At 36.9% G+C, this 23,840-nt stretch overlaps 1 protein-coding gene and 1 long non-coding RNA gene across 3 annotated transcripts in view; one reads left to right on the forward strand and one right to left on the reverse strand.

The window, feature by feature from the left end:
- CCDC171 (coiled-coil domain containing 171) overlaps positions 1 to 23,840 on the forward strand; it is a 219,781-nt gene that overhangs the window by 176,871 nt on the left and 19,070 nt on the right. For both annotated transcript variants that reach the window (XM_036434112.2, XM_045580256.1), the window contains one exon: positions 5,792 to 5,944. In XM_036434112.2, the coding sequence (XP_036290005.1) occupies positions 5,792 to 5,944 (153 nt within the window). The remainder of the gene's footprint in view (positions 1 to 5,791; positions 5,945 to 23,840) is intronic.
- LOC118716597 lies at positions 1,693 to 22,004 on the reverse strand. Its single transcript, XR_004987207.1, has 4 exons — positions 21,889 to 22,004; positions 6,318 to 6,328; positions 4,509 to 4,512; positions 1,693 to 1,705 (listed from the first exon to the last, which is right to left on the reverse strand). It is a non-coding gene; the product is annotated as an uncharacterized LOC118716597 (long non-coding RNA).

Below are 23,840 nucleotides of genomic sequence, written 5' to 3' on the forward strand. Positions count from 1 at the left end.
ACTGACAACTTGGAAGAGAACTGAGTCTCAGATGAGCTCATGGCTCCAGCTGACACCTTGGTTCCTGCCAGGTGAGACCCTGAGCAGAGGAGCCAGCTAACCCATGCGAGACCCATGGAAACTACAAAATGTGTGTGGTTTTAAGCCATTCCACTTTTGGTGATCTGTTACAGTACAGATTTTGGCTTCCTAGAGTGGGGTGATGCGCCTGTGCTTATGTAGTTGAGGTTTCTGATGATTGGGGCTTGCACCTGCGTGTGAGGTGAAGAGGTGGGTCACACACACTACCTGCAGGCAGGTGGGGGGTGCGTTGCCTTCAAGATGTGGAGGCTCCCGAGGCCCTGCCCTGCTCTTCTGATTCTAGGTTCTTACTCACTGTCTTGGTCTCTGGGGACAAACCCAGCTGAGGCCTTCCCCCTTGGCACCTGGAGGGGGAGAGCTGACTAGCTCAGTTGGTGTCCTCCTCCAGTTAGTCACCAACCTACGCAGAGGAGAGCTCTTCAAGCCTGTTAATAGCTTATTCTACTTTTGAGCCAGCAACTCCAATGTCTGTATATTTATTCCTTTAAACTTGTATGTGCTTATTAAACAAGCTCCATAATATAAACATAGAAAAAATAAAATTTTAAAAGATTTTGGAGAAAAAGATTAGAAAGTTTAATATAAAAACTGTAGAGACAGTAATACGATGGGTGATTGCCACGGGTTGGGGGGAGGAAGGGATGACTATGTGGAGCATGGAGGATTTTTAAGTCAGTAAAACTATTTTGTATGATACTTCAGCGGTGGATACATGTCATTATATATTTGTCAAAACCCATATAATATACAACATGAAGAGTCAACCCTAATATAATCTGTGAGTTTTGGGTGACATGTCAGTGCAGGCTCATCAGTTGTAACAGATGTATCACTCTGGTGAAGATGTTGACAGTGGAAGAAGCTCTGGGTGTGTAGGGGCAAGGGGTACAAACTGCTCAATTTTCTGTGAACCTAAAACTGCTCTAAAAATACAGACTATTAAAAGAACTGAATATAATCTACACTAATAAAAGAGTAAGATGCAAATTGATCTTACTTTTGCGATGTCCACCAGCCAGTCAGGAGTGAGTATGCAAATTAACCCCAAAGATGGCGAGTTTATTTGCATACACAGGCGCCAAGCAGCCAGGGGGCATTCTGCTCTGCTCTAGCCGGTCCAGTTCTCTGGGCAGCATGGGAAGGCAGAAAGGTGGCTCGGGTCAGAGGGATGGTGGTGCCGGCAGCCAGGGTAAGGAAGGCCCATTCTTGCACGAATCTTCATGCATCGGGCTTCTAGTATAAAAGAAAATCTATATATGAAATTTCTCTCCCTTTCCCCCTCCCATTTTAACTTACTCTGGAAACTGAATACATATGCAAGACAACAGCTGCGCCATTTTTGAATAAAGTAAGAAATACAGTTATTTTGTGGTATGGGTTGGCACTGGTGTCTTCACTTGGTCCATTTTTTAAACATTCATGTTTCTGCAGTTATGTTAAGGGAAAGGTGGAAGGATTTCACAATGCAGGAGGTTGAGAGAGGCATCTTTACTTTCTGTGTATTTCAACATGAACAGTTATATATCCCATGTGGTTAAAAGAATTGATGGGTTAAATTCATACATAGTGTAATCTTTACAGCATGGTAGTTTACAATAACATAGAAAGTAGTTTTTAAAATCTGCTATATAAGGTTTGCTGTTTTTCTTGTGGAAAAGTGCTACAAAGTACTCTTGAACTTGTGTGTCAGTTATGGGATTATCTTTATCAAAAAGAGAAAGGTTCCAAATCTGTTGACCTTTTCTTTGATAGCAAGTGGCTACCAAAAGCATCCTATCTAGAAAATATTAAAAAAGTTCTCAAATAAAACATACTCTGCCACATCAAAGTAAAGTGACATTTGTAGGGGAAAAACCTCACTCCTTTGAAGGAGTTTTATGGAGAAAGCATTATGGAAATAATTGTTTGGAAATATTTCTAGAACTATAAGCTGTTTTTCTAAAATTGATCTAAATCCATAAAAATTTATGTGTGTATAAATAAAAAGTTTCAAAGCAAATCTCCTAACCTCATAAGGTGTTTGAACTTTTGTAAAAAATAGAAAATATATTTAGTATAGAATATATTTGTTAAAATATAAGAAAACAGGGTATATATTACTTTAAATATAAATGGATAGATTCAGGGATATTGAATATTTTCTAGCAAAATGTCAATTAAAATTTCTGTATAATTGATAGGATTAAACCATGGTTGTCATAATTTAATAAACATGACCAGTGATATACTTCTGCCATTTGCATCTTACATTCAACCATGTGTTGTGTGAGAGGTGAGGGTGGGGGATTCAGAATAAAATAGACTGATTACTACATCACAAATACAGCAAATTAATAATAATCCAATGAAAGTTATTATTTATTTATTTTTGGGTTAATCCTCACCTGAGGATATTTTCCCACTGATTTTTAGGGAGAGTAGAAGAGAGAGGGAAAGACAGAGAGAAACATAGATGTGAGAGAAATACATCATTTGGTTGCCTCCTGCACGTGCCTTGACCAGGGTCTGGGCCAGGGTGGAGCCTGCAACGCAGGTATGTGCCCTTGACTGGAATCGAACTCAGTACCCCAGGTCCACAGCCTGATACTCTATCCACTGAGCCAAACTGGCTAAGACTAATTAAATTTATTAGATTCCATTTTTAGAGGACTTTCTCATATTAGAGTTAAGAGAATGGCTTTGCATTAGATTTTTAATGATCTGAGCCTTACAATAGTTTTGGAAGCAGGCAAAAAAAAAAAAAAAAAAAAAAAAGACTCTTCTTCTTATTTCATGGGGGAAGGAGATGGAGGCTCAGAGAGATGGCATGGCATTATCCAACAACATAAAGCTTAGTAAGTGACAGAGAGAGGATAAAAAATGAAGTAGGAATGGTGATTCCTGGTCCATTACCTCAGTGGAAAAGATGAATGATTTGTAAGAGAGGAAGAGAGATTTATCATAGGAAGGAATAGATATGATTTTATTGTTTCTGATTTTTATATACTATTTAAACCTAGGAAAATATTTAGTGTTATTTATAAGCTTACTTTGAAATTACTCAAAATAAGGCAAACTAGGACATGTGACATGCTTTCAAACATGAGGTCATACCATGCTTAGTTAGTGTTGGGTGATGGAATTCACTTTTTTTGTATTCTGTCCTTTCTTTTATGTCAACAGATATGCTTTTGTATCTTCTTTCACCTTAAATAAAGTATTTTTAATACTTTATTCGTTGGAGTATTAAGAGTACATTTTCCAAAATGTCTTCATTTTTTTCCTATATTAAATAATAAATTAAAAATATTTTTATTGATTTCAGAGTGGAAAGGAGAGGGTGAGAGAGAAAGAAACATCAATGATGAGAGAAAAATTACTGATGGGCTGCCTCGTAGAGGCCCCCTACTGGGGATCAAGCCCACAACCTAGGCATGTGCCCTTGACAGGACTTGAACCTGGGATCCTCACAGTCCACAGGCCGATGCTCTATTCACTCAGCCAAACCAGTTAGAGCCCCTATAACGTATTTTATACCAGCTTATGGCTTCAACCTGTGGTTTTTCATCTCATTTATTTCAAACAAGTGCTCACTGTATCTGAAGATACAGAGATGATAAGGCATAATATCTGGCTTCAGGAGCTTCTTAGTCTAGTAAAGATAAACATGTAACAAAATGCATTTCTGCTAAAAATACAGGCAATAATAGAACCAAGCATCAAGGATTCACAGAGAATTGTAGAAGGCTATACTGACTTTGGGCTCAAAAGCTCCTTCTTGAACAGGTGGGTCTGAGCTTTATTTTTGAGGGATAATACTAATTTTTTTTGGCAAAAAGGTGTGACATTTTTTACTCTTACCTACAAATACTAGCCTACTTCTATTTCTTAGACATTGTGTGTGGGGGTACTTACCTTCGTTACCAAATTATTACTTCATATGAATTGCTCAAATATCAAGCCTCTCAAAGTTTACACAAATTAGACTCTTTAGATTAAATATAATTTGGAAATTCTTGGACTATTTGCCATTGTACTAAGTTGTGACTGTGGCTGGAACATTTTTTTCTTGTAAATAATATGACATTATATTTAAATATTTCAGAAATGTTTGATTTTATTTTGCTACTAGTGGCCCAGTGCATGAAATTCATGCACAGAAGGGGGGGGGGTGTTCCCTCAGTCCAGCCTGCATCCTCTCTAATTGGACATCCCTCTCGCAATCTGGAACCACTGGCTTCTAACTACTCACCTGCCTGCCTGCCTGATTGCCCCTAACCCTTCTGCCTGATTACCCCTAATTGCCTCTGCCTGCTTGCCTGATTGTCCCTAACTTCCCTTCCCTGCTGGCCTGATCTCACCTCCAACTACCCCTACCTGCCTGATCTCCCCGCAACTGTCCTCCCCACTGGCCTGATCTTGCTCCCAATGGCCTTCCCCTGCTGGACTAATCTCATCCCTAACTGCCCTCCCCTTGCTGGCCTGGTTGCCCCCAACTGCCCTCCCCTGCCAGGCTGATCTCACCCCCAACTGCCTTCCTCTGCCAGCCATTTTGGTTCTGATTGGTTGGTTTCTATGCCAGTCAGTGTCAAAAGCTCCACCTCCTAGGCAGCCATTGGCTCCTCACAGTTGACCCAGATTTGTTTCTGATTGGTCAGTTCCTATGCCAGTCAGCATCTCTGGGCTTATCTACGGAGCCTGATCAGAAAGGTGGGGCTGATCAGCAGCCCTGGTAGAGGCTTGGAGAGAAATGGAGGCATGGCTGCTGGCTAGACTGGGAGAGAAAAGGAGAGGCAACAGATCAGTCCCTGCTTCTCTCTTCAGGCCTCTCTCTGGCCCTGGTTTGCGTGGCCACCTCATCAATCAGTGCTGGGACATCGCACCTGCAGTGGAAGCAGTCAGCAGGACTGACTTCCAGTTTGTCGACCTTGGTCATTACTGGACATTATGACCCAGGGTTTTTATATATTGGGATGTTTGAAGTATTTTGAAAGACTTTAAAAAAAGGTGTAATAATATTCTAGGACTTAAAGTTCACTTCAGGTTGCTTTAGAAGAAAAAGTCTATAAAAATGGTTAATTTGTAATACGGAGGTCTAACAATTCCCCAAATATTATACAATTTAGGGGAGAGAAAAAATTATCAACACTTGCATGTATTAATTTTATTATACATATATAATATAATGTAAGGGCACTTCTCTACTATATAAATGAATGTAATTATGCTTTTTTAAAAAAAAAACAATATAGGAATGACATTTACACTTAAAAAATCACATGATCATCTCAGTTCCTTTATTTAAGAACACTTGTTTATAAGGTAGATTGAAAATTTTATTAATTTAGCTCATTTTGAAATATTTTGCTTATATATCTGTTGTGTGCTTTAAGATTGAAATGTGGGTCAAATTACAACTTGAATTTAGCTTTACAAAGAAAATAAGTGTGTCATCTGTAAGAACTGCATTCTAAATTTTAAGCACAATAGATCAAAGTACATCTTATTTAAATAAATAGTCAGAAAAAAAGTCTCAATTATTTTTCCCCAAAACTGTCTTAAAATAGTCACTGTTCTCAATATAAAATGTGAAGTGCAGCTTTATTGTTTTAAAGAAAGATGAAAAGTAGTTTGTTTAAAAATTTTAATGATTTTGCTTTCAAATTATGGAAATTCTTCTTTGGGGACAGCTCTATTGGAATTCTATGTGACACTATTTTTATTTCTTTAGGCTATGATTAAAAGCTTCATGGATGTCTACCAGCTTGCAAGCACCAGAATTGCAACCTTAGAGAAGGAAATGACATCTCATCGAAGTCACATTGCAACCTTGAAATCAGAACTTCACACAGCTTGTTTACGTGAAAATGAAAGTTTACAATCAGTAAGTCCTACAAAATTGTTTTCTTCTTTGGATCTGGGGTCACATCTGCATTCATGTATTCATTGCTCTTCGGATAACTTGCCAATACATAGAATTTAGGATAAATGATCAATCAAGCACTATAAAATTATTAGTGTGTAGAAAATTATGAAGGAAGAAAACAATTTATTTCCCATTGTATCGTGTATAAAAATGTACGTATTGTTATCAATGCTAAAGCACTACATCAAGATTCCTTTGTGTTTGGCAGTGCAGCTGACAGTTGGATTTGGCAGTGTGCATAGTGAAAGCTTACAACTGTCTGAAGATTCAGTGTGTCCCATTAAGACAGAATATTATTAATTATGCGTATAACCAAAATGGTAATTAGAACATGTGATTATTCTCTGTAGAAAACTAGACTTATCCATAATACATGCCTAGCTAAAATTCATGTTGTGATTCATCTATATGATTAAAATTCAATTTCAGCAGTCATTTTATGTCTTAAAATTTTAGCCCGTGATGAAATTTGGGTTCATTTAAAACTAAACAAAATTTCCTACATTTGAAATATAACACATACTTCAGAGAATATATGGAGAATATAAAAAAATGAATGCTTGTGATATAAGGGAATGAAATAAACATTTAAACTTTTTTTTCTCAAAAGGCAGTTATGTCAACAGTGATGGAGTGTACCCAATAATTGGAATGTCTTTTTCCCCTTTTTGGTTTGATTAGAACAAATCAGGGTAACTTGTAAATAAAGATAGTGTCATTCTGCCATTCAGCTGTTGACCCATTTTATTTCAACAGAAAAAGAGTTTAACATTAAAGCAAATGGATGCACAGCTATGCTTTGGTTCTTCAGCTCCTTGAGGGTCTTAGCTCAAATGTCAGCATCCTAAATAAGCCTTAGAGATCCTGGGTAATATAATTGCAACCACCAGACTTCCCTCCCCCCAAACTCTATCTCACTCTTGCCCTAGCTCACCTGTCTACTTCCATCTTACTTGATTTATATTTTTCACTACAGCACTTATCATCAGTTGGCATGTAGTGTATTTTATTTACTTGCTTTATTACCTATTTGCCCCTTAGCCTCAGTACAATATAAGTTCCATAAAGATAAGTAATTTTGTGTGTTTTCCTCACTGCTGTGAAGTCACTCCAGTGCCAAGAACAGTCTGGCCCACAGTAGGTAATCAACAAGTATTTATTGACTGAAAAACACTGGTAATGTAGCCACTAAATAAACAAACCTGCTATTTGGGACCTGGCATATGAGTTCAATTGAGTTCAGTTTTTAAAGTAAATTTGTTAATTTCTTGATGAGAGAGTAGTAATTTTAACATCCACCAAGAGAAATTAAAATGAAGAGGAAACTTAAACATTTTTTAAAATAAATATTTGGAATTTACTCTAACCTTTCTTTGAAATATACATTCCCCCCCCCCCCCCTAACTCTCTCACCCCTTGGTTAATATTATATTATACTGTTGGGTTTAAAACCTTCTCAGGGTCCGTGATGTTTGTGCTAATATCTGAAGACTGGAGAGGAGTGATCTGGGGGTGGAAGAGAGTAGTGTTCCACATTGGGAGTAGCGGAGTGGGAGCATCTACAAGGACTCTGTGATGGGAAGAAGAAACTGAGAAAAAGACCAGTGTGGCTGGAATAAAGAGAACAAAGGCAGGAATGTCTGTGATAAAGAGGGACTAGAGAGAAGGGAAAGGTCAGACTTTGTTGTCTTTGTTGTAAGAGCAAATGAAAAGTCATTGTAAAACTTTAAAGAAGGAATGACGTGCTCAGATTTGCTTTTAAAAAAAGATCACTTTGGCCTTGGTAGGAAGAAATAGTTGGCTGGGAAGAACATGAGCAGACAATTTTAGGATTTTTGCTTTTGGAAATAGATCAATGATCTTATTTACTAAGAGAAAAGCAGTGCAACAGGAGGGAGTATTGCTGGTTTAGTTTTAAGGAGGTTGATTTTGAAGAACTTTTGAGACATCAAACTGGGGATGTCAAGAAGGCTGCTTGCTATGGAATTTAAGCAAGATGCCACATAGTTATAAAAATTTCAAGTCATTGTCATATGGATGAGACTTGCAGCTGTTAACAAGAATGAGATGATATACAAGACAGTTTATAAAGTAAGAAGAGAAAAGGGCCTAAGAATGAAACTTGAAAATTCCAACATATAATGCTTGAGTAGAAGAGGATGAGGCTGCAAAGGAGGCTGTGAAGAGGTAAGAAGACTATACTAGTGCAGTGGAATACTATGCTGCTGTAAAAAGAAAGAACTCTTAAAATTTGCAACAGTATGGATGGACCTAGAGAGCATTATGCTAAGTGAAATAAGATAGTCAGAGAAAGATAAGTATCACATGATTTTGATCATATGTGGAATCTAATAAACATCATAAACATGAACAAAAATGGACCCAGAGACATAGAAACATCAAACAGACTGTCAGACCTCAGAGGGAAGGCAGGGGAGGGTTTGGGGTGGGGGAAGAGATCAACCAGTGAACTCATATGCCTATATGCATAACCCATAGACACAGGCAATAGGGTGGTGAGGGCCTGGGGAGTGGAGGAGGGTGGGAGTGGTCAATGGAGGAAAAGGGGACATATGTAATACTCTCAACAGTAAAGATATTTTAAAAAGCAATTCCTTGCTCCACTGATGTTATATTTCAAATCTGTAATATCAGAAATCCAGTAAATGCCTTAAACAGTTGAGTTTAAATATTACAGTGGACTTTTTAATATGCTGCACTGATGTAGCAAGAGTATTAAATTTATTCAACCATGAATGATTCTTTGATTATCATACACCTAAACTACTCTGTTATGTATTGACCACAAGAAGAATAAAAAAATAGAAAATGGAAAAAAAAAGAGCTAAGAAGAAACCCTAGAATGTATGATGCCATGACTTTGGAGTATTTTAAGAGTGATGTGTCAGTTGTCTAATAACACCTGAAGATAAAATGAAATGAGGATTGAAAATGGCCTTTCAATTTAATATGTGGAGGCCTTTGGTAACCTTAGCATAAGAAGTGGATAAATAAGTGGAACCAAAAAATCCACTGAATTTAACCACCTCTCTCAAGGATTTAGCTGTTAAGTGTGAGATGTAGGAATGGTGTGTTCAGAGGATTCAGAGAGCTCTGTTTAAAGATGGGAGTGACTGCGCATATTTCAATATCTTAAGTTTAGACCTCCAAAATATGGTTTTGGTACTGATCACTCTACTGTACATTTTAATAATTATCCATTTTCAGTTATTATCTTTTCACATTCCAGCTTTCTTTTGACTAGTTTTTGTATAATATATCTTTTTCCATTCTTTAACCTATGTTTTATATTTACAGTGGATTTTTTTTTAAAGAGAGACATGGAGGAAGGAAAGAGGGAGAGAGAGTGAGTGAGAGAGAAAGAGAGAGAGAGAGAGAGAAACATCAATTGGTTGCCTCCCTCACACACTCTAACCCAGGCCAGGATTGAGCTTGCAAAGGAAGTATGTGCCTTTAACCATGAATCTGATCCATGACCCTTCAGTCTGAGGGATAATGCTCCAACCACTGAACAAACCAGCTAGGGCTACAGTGGGTCTCTTATAGAAAGGTACAGTTTGGCTTTGTTTTATTGATCTATTTGACATCATAGGATTTTAATTAGTAGACCATTTACATTAATATAATTATTGACATTTCGGGGTTTTTGTCTACATTTTATTTCTTTTATGGGTTTGAAGGTGATAAGACAATCTCTATCCTTGTGGATTCATCTTCTAGCAAGGGAAGCAATCATATAAGTAGTCATAAAAATAGGGTTGTATAAAGTTTTCAGGAGCATAGATGAGGGAGCAGTTCATTCTGCATAGCCTTGTCAAAAGAAAGTACTGAGAGTATGAAATGTTTGTGGGAGTTTTTGAAAACTGTATAACAACTTAATATTTTGTTTAGGGGGAAGAACAATCAAACCTTGTTTTGTTTTTGAGGAATAAACCTTATGAATAGAACATATATTTACTTAATTAAATTATATAATGAGTTTTCTATATAATAGAAAAATGTATTGTTACTTTAGTTTCAGTCTCCCTCTCAGTTAACGACATCTAACTCACCGAAATAGCCTATACCCACTGGAGTCCAAGACTGCTTACCTCCATATGTTCCCAATCTGTGGTACCATCCAGTCCTGCTTTTTTACTCTAGAATCTGATTTGATTCTACCTGTGACCATTTTGCTTTTAGTGTTCCTGATTGGCCTCTCTACTATTGTTATTTTGGCCCTTCTCAAAATTCCTTTACTGGGCCTCAGATGAACTAGCTTCATCCAGTACTCACCCACCTCTTATTGCTTTCTGCCCTCAACAAAACTTGAGAGTCAGACAGGTCTGGGTTTGCTTTCTGGCACTGTTATTGATCATCCATACAACACTCTAAGCATCAGTGTCTGTATTGGTAACACGTGATTGAAGTTGCCTACACTGTGAGGTTATTATAAGGCCTAAACAAAGACATTGTCTGTGATAGTATTAGGAGCTCAGTAAATAATAGCTCTCTTCTCTACACACAAAATATTCTGATAGTTACATATATTTACTACAGCTAAGATCTAGTAAGAAATATATGTAACTAGGAGGTAATCTTTTTATGAGTAGGCAAAAGAGCTAAAACAACACTTAAATCAGTGCTTTTAGCATATATTAAGTACACCATTAATGTTAGTTCTTATCTTTTATTTAATGAATTGAGAACAGTCAGTATATGCTCATTATTTTCTTTTTCAGCCATTTCACTGGATAAAAATAAAAAATAAATATTCAATAGTAAAAAAAATGTAATATATTGTGTTGTTGCAATGATAGAGATTGATCATATTGTAGACATGAACAGTCGTCTATAAAGACTGTATCCCTCTTTAGGTGACATTTTCACTTTTTTGTTTGGAAACATGTAATAATAATGCTGAAGTTCATTTAAGAGTGCCTGTCAGTTGTATACTTGCCAGTACTTAACATTTTCAGTATGCTGATCTTTGACCCATTCACTTAAGGCTGCTCTAGAGCTTTTATCTTGAGTAATAGTAACCAGAAAGGTCTTTTGAGTCCCATACAGCCCAGTAGAGAACAGTACAGCAGTCAGAACCAATTACTTGTGGGTGTTCGGATGCCGGCAAACCCACAGCTGTGGAGAAGCATATGATATTTCAATCTGTGAAACACAGAATGCCAAACCCAAATACTTTGCAGTGAGTTATGAAGCTGCATGCTACAGTATTGCTTTGCCTCATTACCACTGTATGCTTAAGCAGTATGTTTTTAATTCTGTAGTACTTTATGAGAAAGTAATAAATTACAAATCAGAGGAGCATTTGGTTAGTATCTTTGCAAGGGAGATATCTTTGTACCATTGTCAGATTTGATTGTTGTCAGTGGTATTTTATTATTAACAAAGGGGAAAGAATTAGATATTTTGGCTTGATTTACATAAAACAAAAAGTAAGATTTCCCACCCTGGCTGGGTAGCTCAGTTGGGTAGATCGTTGTCCAATACTCCAAAGGGCCGGGCTCTGTTTGATCCCAGGTCAGGGCATAGAATCAGCCAATGAATGCATAAATAAATGGAACAGCAAATTGATCTCTCTCTCTCTCTCTCAAGTAAATAAATATATATTAAAGAAAAGTAAGATTCTCCTTTCTTTTAAGTCTCAAATAATATATTGTCACATTTATTTTTATTACATTTTCTTGACAGAGGAAGGATTGCATGTCAGTATTAGTATTGTGTAAAGAAACTGATAGAATTTTTAAAAACTATATTTTATTGATTTTTTACAGAGAGGAAGAGAGAGAGATAGCTAGAAAAGTCAATGAGAGAGAAATATCGACCAGCTGCCTCTTGCACACCCCCTACCGGGGATGTGCCCGCAACCAACGTACATGCCCTTGACCGGAATCGAACCTGGGACCTTTCAGTCCACAGACCGACGCTCTACCACTGAGCTAAACTGGTTTTGGCAAAAACTGATAGAATTAAAAAAAAACATATTTTATTGATTTTTTACAGAGAGGAAGAGAGAGGGACAGAGAGTTAGAAACATGGATGAGAGAGAAACATGGATCAGCTGCCTCCTGCACATCCCCTACTGGGGATGAGCTCGCAACCAAGGCACATGCCCTTGACCTTGACCAGAATCGAACCTGCGACCTTTCAGTCTGCAGACTGACACTCTATCCACTGAGCCAAACCAGTTTCAACCCACTCATAGGTTTTTAACTAGAACCCTATTAGATTAGAACCTAAGGCCTCTGATTTTTTTGTTGCCTGAGAGACTTTCTATGGGACTGCAATGTGGATTAAGACAAATATCTGCCTTTGTGGTACTTTGAGAAGAGTGAGAACACAAGTACTACACAAATAATTTAAAAAATGATATTCAAGTGGAATCATGAAGCACTGTGGGAGCATATAACTGGGGGACCTAACTTAGGCTTAGGGTGGTCTACTTGAGAAATTGAAATCTTAGTTGAGAAAATGAAGATTAAATAGGGACTGACAAGAGAAAGTGTGGCATGTTCAAGAAATGAAAATATGTCTGTATGATCGGGAAAGAGAGAATTAGGCAGACAATTGTAAAGGAAACTGGAGGAGGAGGAGGGGTTGGGTAGGAGTGCCCTACACTCTGTGATTCTCAGCTCTGTGCGAAAGAAACTCTGAGATGTCTCTGACAAGTGCATTACAAACATCTATTCCCTTTGCTTTATTTGTTTACTTTTCCCAAATGCAAATCTTTAAAAAAATATATATATTTTATTGATTTTTTACAGAGAGGAAGGGAGAGAGATAGATAGCTAGAAACATTGATGAGAGAGAAACATCGACCAACTGCCTTCTGAACAACCCCCTACTGGTGATGTGCATGCAACCAATGTACATGCCCTTGACCGGAATTGAACCTGGGACCTTCCAGTCCACAGACCAATGCTCTATCCACTGAGCCAAACTGGTTTTGGCCCAAATGCAAATCTTACTTTTTTTCTATTTATCCACAAAATTCACTGACATGATAACATCTGTTTTACCCATTTGCTTAGATGCTCATTAAATTCTCCATTTTTATCATGACCTCCATCTCTGGCCTTTGGAGTTAAATAAGGGAAACATGAAAAATCAAAAGGTAGGACAGCCCAATCAACATGCAGAAATTTTCCTTGGTGCTTGACATATCTACGCAAACTTTAAAAGTTTCTCATAGTCTAGAAACTAAAGCTTTTTTGCATAATCAACAGAGGCTTAGAGGTGGTAATTTCATTGGCCTCCCACCTTCCTTCTAGCCTTTTAGTTTTTGTATGATGCAGTTTAAGAGGATGAATGAATGATGGATGTCTGGATATGAATGATGTCAGTGACTATAAGGGCATGATATTATAAATTTCATATTTATATGAGATCTATATAATAAAAACCTAATATTCAAATCGACCGAACAGCGGAACAACCTGTTGGTGGGGGGCGGGGCCAGAGAGTGGGCAGCACAAGGCCAGCCAAGGCAGATGCCAGCGGGCAGAGGGAGGGAACAGAGATTGGAGGGCGATGGTGACTGGTGGTAGCAGGGGTGGGGTCAGCCGTTCATCGGCTGGCATCTTCCCCGATTGGCCCACTGGTTGACTTCCACAGAGGGAGGCCAGACTGCAGCTTTGATCTGCCTGGGGGGAGTGGGCCTAAGCCATCAGTTGGATATCCCCCAAGGGCTTTTGGACTGTGAGAAGGTGCAGGCCAGGCTGAGATATCTCCCCCCGCCCCCCAGTGCATGAATTCGTGCACAGGAGGGGTCCCTTGTCCTGGCTGGAGATCAGGCTGATCAGGGCCAGCCGGCCATGGGGAAGGACCACAAAAAGTAGGCTGGCTGTGGGAAGTTGGCTATGGGAGTGCACTGACCACCAAGGGGGCAGCTCCTGCACTGAGCGTCTGTTCCTTGGTGGCCAGTGTGCATCATAGCAACCAGTCAACTGGTCGTTTGGTTGACCAGTCATAACGGTCACTTAGGCTTTTATATTATTTATTTAATATATAAATATTTTAAATTAGATGTATACATTTATATAAAAGTATTGATATAATATACAGGGTGGGGCAAAAGTAGGTTACAGTTGTGAGTACATGAAACAGTTTATTCTTGTGTTATTATTTATTAATTATTATATTATTTTCCATACAAATAACTGTAAACCTGCATTTGCCCCACCCTGTATTTATAGCATTCTGTTCTTCAGTGAAGACGTATTACAAGGGTGGAGCAAGGAGAAGCCAGGATGAAAATGTCAAACTCTGAACATTGTAATCAGTTGGTAATTAAGTTGTAGGAAATATAGATGGTAATTGAGCACCTAATGCTTTATTTTCATCAGTTATTCTAGGAGTGGCAGCTACTACTATGCTTCTGAGTGTCCCTCCTGCTACTTTATCCTTCTCACTAAATCGAGCTCTTTGAGGGCTTTGGTTACCTGCTGGATTTTTAGAAGTCTCCACTTGAGTTTTCTAGGCGCCTGACACTCACTGAGATCCCAACTGAACATATCATCCAACGTTACCCTTCCCCATTTTTCCAATTCCTCCATTCCGTACAATCCCTGTCTCTGACATGACTATCCCCCTCGCACCCCAGGAAAACCCCTTAACATTTGTTCTACTTTTCCTCCACCATCGATATTTAATCAGTTGCTAAGTGGTATTGTTTCTATTACTATAGATTGTTTAAACTCCTTCTCTCCTTTTTTTTTTTTTTAAATATATTTTATTGATTTTGTACAGAGAGGAAGGGAGAGAGATAGTTAGAAACATCGATGAGAGAGAGTCATCGATCAGCTGCCTCTTGCACACCCCCTACTGGGGATATGCCCGCAACCAAGGTACATGCCCTTGACCGGAATCGAACCCGGGACCTTTCAGTCCCCAAGCCGACGCTCTGTCCATTGAGCCAAACCGGTTTTGGCAACTCCTTCTCTCCTTTCTACCCTTGCGGTCACATCAGGCTTTCCTTGAGGTACAATATTTACTTGCTTTTTCAATGAGATTTCCTATATATAGATTTTCCCTTTCCACTCTGCCTGCCACTTTAATGCCAGAATTATCTTTCCAACATGTAGATATGGTCAGGCCATATCATGGCTCAACACATTTTTAGCTCTACACTTTCTTCCTGACATTCAGGCATGTTCTGAATCCATCTGTTTTTTTTTAAGTTCATCTCCCAGTTGCCAGAAGAACCTTTGTTAAGCTCATTGATCATTGCACTTACCTGTCTAAGCACTATGTAGTAGTCCGACTTATATAATCAATTAGTTGTGTATGTATTACCATATCAGTATTCATTAAAAAAATCCATTGTAGTGATCTAACTTCAATAAATGCTGGTTGATTTGCATTGAAATTAATTGGAAGAATATTCCTTTAATAATATTTGTTCAAACACAATTGTTATGGAACATATATTTTGCACAAATTGTAGTTCCCCCAAATTTTTCCTACACAAAATTTTCTCAAATTAATTCCCATAAATGATATTACATATATTTCTCTAGCAATTACTTAATTAGAATGGATATAATAATATGCACATTATTAGAACAATATAAATTTTTAAGTTAAACTTTAAAATAATATACATTAAATATTTTTCTTCTCCTCACTATTTTTCTTAAAAAGCAAAACAAAAAAAACAAAACAAAAAAAACCCCCAAAAAAACAACACAAAACTCAAAGGCAAAAATTATTTATGATAAGAATATTGTTTTTAGCATACCACTTAAATAATTTTAAACTTTGTTAGATTTTTTTCGGACCCCTGCCTCTGTATGTTTATCCACATAGAAATAAAATGACCAATGCAATAAATTTACTTACATGGTGGGCACTCTGTAAATGTCTATAACAATTGTATATACAAATTAAAAGTAGTTATGCCCTGGCCTTGCAGAAAGTCAGAGTACGTGAGGTTTATTTCAGAAATAGAAGTTTAATTTATATAAATCAGTAGAAAGCATATTTTCAAAAATGTATTTCCTTGAACATAAACCTCACACCGTATAAAAAAATGAACTCAAAATGGATCAAAGATCTAACTGTTAGGTCCTAAAATTCTTAATAAAAAAAAAAATCTAGAAATAAATCTTTGTGAACGTGATTTTAGCCTACTGGATTCTTATATAAGACACCGAAAGCATGAATGACAAAAGGAAAAAAATAGATAATTTGGATTTTATCAAAATTAAAAACTTTTGTGTATTAAACAACACCCTATAAAAATAAGAGAAAGTATTTATAATCAGTTATGTGGTTAGGGTCTAATATGTAGAGAAACTTACATCTCAACAACAAAAAGACATATAATTTAATTTTTAAAATAGGCAAAGAACTTGAATAGATACTTCTCAAAATAAGACATACAGATGATCTATAGACATGTAGAGATGCTCAACATCATTGCTCAGTATGGAAATGCAAGACAAAACCACAATAAGATACTACTTCACACCTACTAGGAATGCCATGAAGAAAAAAGAAAAGAGAAATAGGAGATGTTATAGCAGCACTGTTCACAATAGCCAAAAGAGTGAAACAGCCCAGAGGTCCACCTACTGGTGGATAAACAACTGTGGTCTCTCTAGAGTCTAGAAGGGGAGTCTAGACCATGCAATATTACTCAGCCGTAAAAGGAATGAGGTATTGATCCATGGTACAGCATGAATGCACTTTGAAAATATTAGGCTAAATGAAAGAAGCCAGACTCAAATGGCCACAAACTGTACAGTTCCATTTATATGGAATATGCAGAATAGGCATATTCTGCCTCCATAGCAGTTAGTTGTTGATGGGGGTGGAGTGTGGGTAGGAATGGAGAATGACCGTCTAATGGGTATGGGATTTCCTTTTTTTGTGGTAGAAAAGTTCTAGAGCTAAGATAGTTGTGATAGTTGTACAACAGTGTGAATGGAGCTGATGCAAATGAATTGTACACTTTAAAGTTGTTAAACTGGTAAATTTTATGTTGTGTGTTTTTATGACATTAAAAATATCTCTTTTGGTTCTTGGGTGGTAGGGGATTCGCAGCTATATTGTTGCTTATACAGAATGGCAATCTGCTGTATTGGAAAGTGGCATGACAGAGAATCAGAGAAAACTTGGATTCTAGAACAACCTTTGTTATCAACTCACTACAAAGCTTTAGGAAATAAATCACACAATCTCCTTGGACTTGATTTTTTTCTGGCTGTAAAATGAAGGGTTTAAACTAGATGAAATCTAAATTCACTTTCAGCTTCAAAATTCTTTGATTGACCTCACAAATACTGATTTTGAATATGTACTTAATTTGTAACCCTGTTTTGGTTTGTTCTTGCTTCACTTTACAACAGTATGTTTCTAAGTTTATAATAACATAATTATATTTTGAACTTGGTAATATTCAACAACAATAACCCATTTACAAGTATATAGGAATTAAATAAATTTCACAATAACTTGTTACTAGTTAGTCAAAAGTCCCCAAAGTAATCTGAAAATGTATTAGCATATTTGTAAGGAGTATTCCCTTTTTTTTAATGCAAAGATTTTTTTTTGATACTTAATATGTTAGGAATGTGAACTTTTAACTTGTCAAACTATTGTAACATATTTGAAAATTATAATAATTTGATTAAAATGCTGCCTATAAGGCAAAGGGTTTAGTTAATAGAATCCATATGTAATTAAAATGCAGAACTAAATGTAATCAGACTCCAGTGACTAGTGCCTTCATATTGATAGTTTTACAATGGCCTCTGGGGTTGAAAGTTTAAGCGTTGTAGAATGCAACAACACTGCAGAAAACAACTTCACCTGGCAACTTAGCTGTTTCGAAGACATCAACACAGTTGCTTGATAAAATGTGACTACCACAGTCTAGATTTTCATCATTTTAGGAATATCTTCCCTTGGCAGGTGGTTGAAGCACATGCCTGGTGGGCTGGTGGGGAACCACACTCTCCCGCAGTTATATAAACAGCCAGACATGAAGGTCCCTTCTAGGAGCCAAGCCATGACCTTCTTTCTTCCTTTTTTTTTTTTTTTTTTTTTTTTTTTTTTTTTTTAAATCACGGAGTTGCTTAATTTGGGTGAATTCGTTTGAATCATATGAAAGTTATAGACACAACATTATGTACCAAGCCACAAAAAATGTTAAAAAAAATTTCCTGAACTTAAAAAAAAAATTATTTTCTCTGGACAGTTTTAAGAGTCGACATCCTGTGTTAGAGTTCTCTAATCATCACCAGCACAATTTACAATCAGAACACACAGAGAGCCAGTTTTGACCAGCTCATCTGTTGATCTTGGCAAGAGACCCTTCATCTCAGTGTGTGCAGCTGCCACTGGGGACCTGGGGGACTCAGCCGAGAGCCAGAGGAGGGTGGGAAGGGAGGCTGGTCAAGGCATGAACACATAGGCCTGCTTCATTTCAACGGTTGTGTGTTGCTTAAAAAAAAAAAAAAAAAAAAAAAAAAAAAAGTCTTTTTATTTTACTGCTCCCCCCTTCTTTTTAACCTGAAATTAAATGAGTACCGCTCACGAGCCACTGCGCTCCAGGCATAAGGAATTGTAATGTCTGGCTTCCAGAAACTGTCCCGTCAAAATGTGCTTCTGATTAGGTGGCTTAATTACAGCTGTGAAAACAATGTTGATTTAGGCCTCGAGATTCCAGGGCATGTCAGCCGTTATTAGCTAACCTTGGACTGAATCCACCATTTTAAAACTCATACCACTAAAGTCACCCAGCTTGACAACTTTTTATGTAGGCAGAAAATTTGCCAGAAGCAACACATTTTTTATGCAAAATATTGTTGGACACATAGCTTCAGCTACAGCAGCATGAGTGGCCTTTAAAGAGATAGTTAACTTTGCACTTTATCAGGAACAAAGAAGTTCTGTTTGTAAAAACGGTGAGTTTTGAATAGTATTTTTAAAGAGTTGACTGACATAAGAATTAATTTTAATTCCTTTAATTCAGTTTTATTTCAAGTCTAGCATGTTGGTTTAACCACCCAATTTTATTACACCTAAATTTTCCTGACAGTTTCATTTGCTGTTAGGAAATAAAATGGCAATTTTTTTTTTCAACATGGGAAATAATGGCTAGTTTTAAAAACATTATGTTTGAAACTTCCCTTGCCTCAAGCTGGTTCAGACACAACCTCAGTTTACTTTTGGAAGGAAACGAACCTCATTAAATAGTTTGAAATATTTTAATATAATAGAAGTATGTTTTTTCATAGCGTGAAAGTTTATTAGAGTCATGTATTATACCTGCAGGGGAAGTAAAAGTCTTAATAATTATATGGTTTCAATACTTTGGAATTTTCAATACAATTGTCACTGATATCATAAATATTATAATTACATATTTAAAGTAGTTCCAGTTCTATTGTATTTAGATGTCTAAAACTCCTCTTATATGCTGTGAATGTCTTTTATTTGTCAGTATTTTTAAAAAAGTGGCTATTAAGTCGAAAGCAATACCATAAGAGTAAGGTGGGCAGCTGAACAATAAACATAAAGAGTCATATAATTCTAATAATAATTTTGGAAGAAACTTTTTCTTGAAAACTCATGATTTATGCCAAACCAAATACCCAAGAGAGAGCTAAATGATTTCTCCCACACCCAAGACATTAAATCCAACACAGTGGGTGGTCACGGCACATCATTTTCTCCTAGTCAGACTCATTGACCAGTTAACTCACTCACTCTGAACCATGTGTGGACAAGGAAACTTTTGTTCAAGTTGAATTAAGAGTTAATACATAGGTAATTAATTGTGAGGAATGGATGTGTGAATAGTCGTGTTGATGATATAGGATGTGTGTATGAAGAGAAAGTTGGGCAACTGATTCAGCATGCTTTAATTTAGTAATCCCATCTTCTAAATAGCATCCAATTGCCAGAGACCTATTACAGCTGCATTCATTCCATCTATCATTTAATGTAATCTGCATATCAGTCTTATAAGAGAAATACTATTTCCCCGTGTTGCAGATGAGGCCACTCAGTCCCCAAGAGGATAAGTAATTTGCCCAAGATCATGCTGTTTGGGAACCAGAATGGAACCCTTGTCTGTGTCCAAAGCCCACACTCTAACCAAAGATGGAAATAGATACTTTTCTTAGAAAAGTATTCCAGGCTATGGAATAGAATGGAAACATTAAGAATGACGAAGTTTCTGTTGACTTACCTTTAGGCTTTGTTAAGAGACGAGCATTTAAACTTGAATAAAAGTTTTATAGTTTTCTGTGCAAAAAAAGGCCTTTTTTTCCTTTCTTTCAGTAAAAAAACGACCGTGTATGAAGACTGACAATTTCACTGGGTCTGTGGTTAAGGCTTTTACCTAGAACAAAAGGACCTTCCTTTATTCCTTTGAGGTTGCTTTATGCACATAGAATTGAAAGTGTGCATCCTTCCATGTTATACTGGTTTGAAGATGCTGCGTTTGTTCTTAAGAGTCTATGTTAGCTTAGGATCCGGGAAGAAATAGCTTCTTCGTTCCCAGAACTTTGGCTTAGGGCATACTTTGATAGCATCTGAATTCAGCTTATTCTTTTGGATAGCCTTTTGTTCTCAATGTTTGCCTGACACCGATTGGAAAGATACGCTTCCAGAATGTAAGGGGTCAACTAAGGTTACAGCTTTATGTTTCTAGTCTCCTCCATCTTATTTCTGATGGCTTCTAACTGAAAATATGCATGTGGCTGAAAAATGTGCCATGTGGATTGTATACAGTGTAGATTATATCTGATTCCAAATTATGTAGCCCAATTTAAACTTCATTAGCTTGTTTGGAAAAATTCAGTTATCAAAAATCTAAGCTTGTGTCTAGTTGTTTCTCACTCTCTGCCGGTTCAGGGTTGATCTATTATTAAGGTGATCTGTTACAACTGATTATTATTGAAAATGGTCTCCTTTCCTCCCTTTCTAGGGGAAAGGAAAAAAGGTGAATTTTAGCTATATTAGAATTGTCCACCGAGATCAAGGATTGTGTCTTTGTGTATATCTTATTCAGTACCTAGCATACTATTTGAGTACAATAAATAAGTAACAATGGTGATGGTGAGGAATATTCTATTAAACAATCTGTAGTCTTTAAAAATAATACAAAAAATAAAAGTACTAATTTTTCAAATTCTAAGTAAAGAGTGTTGTAGGATATATATTTGACATGTATAGGAATCACCATTTCTGCGATAAATAATCCTTAGGTTGATATTTCACACTTTAGGGGAAAAATACTGATTTATTTTTCTTAAGAAATGTAAATATGTAAGGCATTATAGAAATTTTATACTATGATTAAGAGCTCCTATAACATTAATAGCAATGAACAACAGCAAATGATTAAAAAAAAAAAAAAGGGAAACAAAATAGTTTAAGAATCTGGTGGTAGGAATGTCAGCCCCCTTAGGAATAGCCCAAACCCTGAACTTCAGTTGCTGAACCCAAACGAAACTGAGTAAGCAGACGGGTCCCGAGTTAAACTGCTGGCTGTCTTGTCAGCTCTGTTTGATGTTAGTTTTCCCTTTGAAGATTCCTGTTTCCTATCAAGTTCATGGCAGCCTAGTAATGATTCTGTGTTACACGTGTGCTTCTCAGCATTGTTAACAGCTTTGTCACTATTGTCATTGATGCATTTAATTCAGTGACCCTGGAAGTGATTGGCATGCTGGCTGGGGCCAGGGGAGGGGTTTCATTTGTTGGAGGATGAGAAGAGTAGCAATCTTTAAAAGGATGTATAAAAAGTCCTTTTTAGATCAGTACCAGAAACAATTACTTATGGATTCTGAATTTCTGAAAACCACACGGGGGTATATCATATACAGCAGCAATTTTTAATTGGTGTGCTGCAAGAACATGCAATCTCTGACTACTTAGGGGCACTAACCTCTTTTCACTTAGATTGTCAAATACAAAAATGACAACAGCCAAAACAACAATAGCTCTCTGGTGTGAATGTCCTGTCTCGAACCTTTAATGTATAGATCACATAGTAACTTGTACGTATTGGTTACATCGCATAATAAGGTTGCCTCTGATTAGTTAATTCTTGGTACTAGAAATCCTTATATACAAGTGTAGGCACCTGATTTTTAAATACCAGAAAGGGTAGGTAATTACTATTATTGTGGGATTTGTTTGTTTTTGCAAATAAATCAAAATTATACCTGATTTTTTTTTCAGATGGGAAAAATATAATATATATTTTGGTGTGTTGTAGACTTTTAATAATTATTTTATGTCTGTGATGAGATGGAAAAAGTTGAAAATTGCTGATATACAAGATGGTAAGAAATTGTGCTTGTTTTTATTTCTGTAATTGCTGAGAGCACTATATAGTTTAAGAAAAAAACAGGCTCAATGACATAATAATTAAGCATGTCAAAGCAATGAGTTAATATTTATTCAGTGAAGAAACCCCAGCTTGAAAATCGTAATTTATTTTGAGATCATATAGGAAAATTGAGACATAGTCCCCCAGTTATCTATGATGGGATTTATTATGCACTTGGGGCTCTACATTTATGTTTGAGTTATCAAGTGATTCCATTCTCACTCTCCTTCCAAGGTTCCAGTTTGGTTCAGGATGATTCTTAATTTTGAAGAGATCTTGGGAGCATTGGAAAACCCTCTCCTTTGTGATTCTTAACAGTTTAGGAAAACAGAAAGGGTCACATCCCATGAACCAACTGACTCTCAGGGAGTGTGCTAGTACCTGCACTCATTCAGGCCTGACCTGCTGCTTGTCTAATACTAGATCTAATACTGACCTGCAGGCCTACTTACATTTTTGATTTTGCTAAATGTGGGGTCTGGAAGTCAGGTATCGTGTTTAATCATCCTTATAGCTTTACTACTATTTTATGCTTCACTCATTGCTAAGTGCCCAACAAAAGTTTGTCAAGTCAATGAATTTTGTTCCCTTTTCAAGAGTTCTAAAATCTTCTATCTAGAGCTTTTTCAGTTCCCATATTTTATGCAAGAAAGACAGTTGTATCTGCACATGGATTGAGTACAAAAAGGCATAACAAAGAGATGCGGAATTATAATCTTGCTGGTGAATTAGGACAGACTCGCATAAAGTAGTAAGATGATAAGTGCTCATGAAGTTTGAAAAGACAGATTTATTTGGACTGGGGAGGTTAGGGAATATTTTTGAGAATTTGTATTTGAGCTTAATTTTGAAGGAATGATGGGATTTGTGTAAGCCATTCTGGACAGGGAGAACTATGGAAGCAGAAAGAGGATGCTACTGTCCCATACAATTAAGGCCAAGCCGGGAGATTTTTATTTAAAAAAAAAAAAAAGAAGATGATAATTTTGTCTTTTAATGTAATTCTTTACAGTTTCAAAATACACCCATGTACATAACCTTATAACTTTTTTGGTGTGTGATAAAGATGTTATTGATGAGATTCTGACAGGCCGGGCCATTTGTGCATCATCCAGCTAGAGAGCCAAAGAGCTAAGCCTGCCACTGGCTCTCTGTGGCCACCACTTTCCTTTTGGCCTTAAATCATCTATATGTTCTTATTGAAGCTCTCCCTCCCTCTCCCCCTCCCTTGTGACCAAGGTAAAGTATCTTCCAGGTAGAGGCACAGTCTATGAACATGAAACAGAATAGGGCTTGCTTATGTATCTGGTTTGTTTTTGAGCCAGAAGGTTGGTAATAGACAGGAAGAGGAGGAGAGGGAAAATTAACATTTATCCAGTACTTCTTTGCGTGTGTAAGACAACATTCTCAGAACCTATGTGTTAACTTTTTAAATACTTACAACACCTGTATGGGTGTACATAATTTTTTCGGAACCATTATCATCTC

The sequence above is a fragment of the Pipistrellus kuhlii genome, unplaced genomic scaffold (assembly GCF_014108245.1).
Source record: "Pipistrellus kuhlii isolate mPipKuh1 unplaced genomic scaffold, mPipKuh1.p scaffold_m20_p_12, whole genome shotgun sequence".
NCBI lineage: Eukaryota > Metazoa > Chordata > Mammalia > Chiroptera > Vespertilionidae > Pipistrellus > Pipistrellus kuhlii.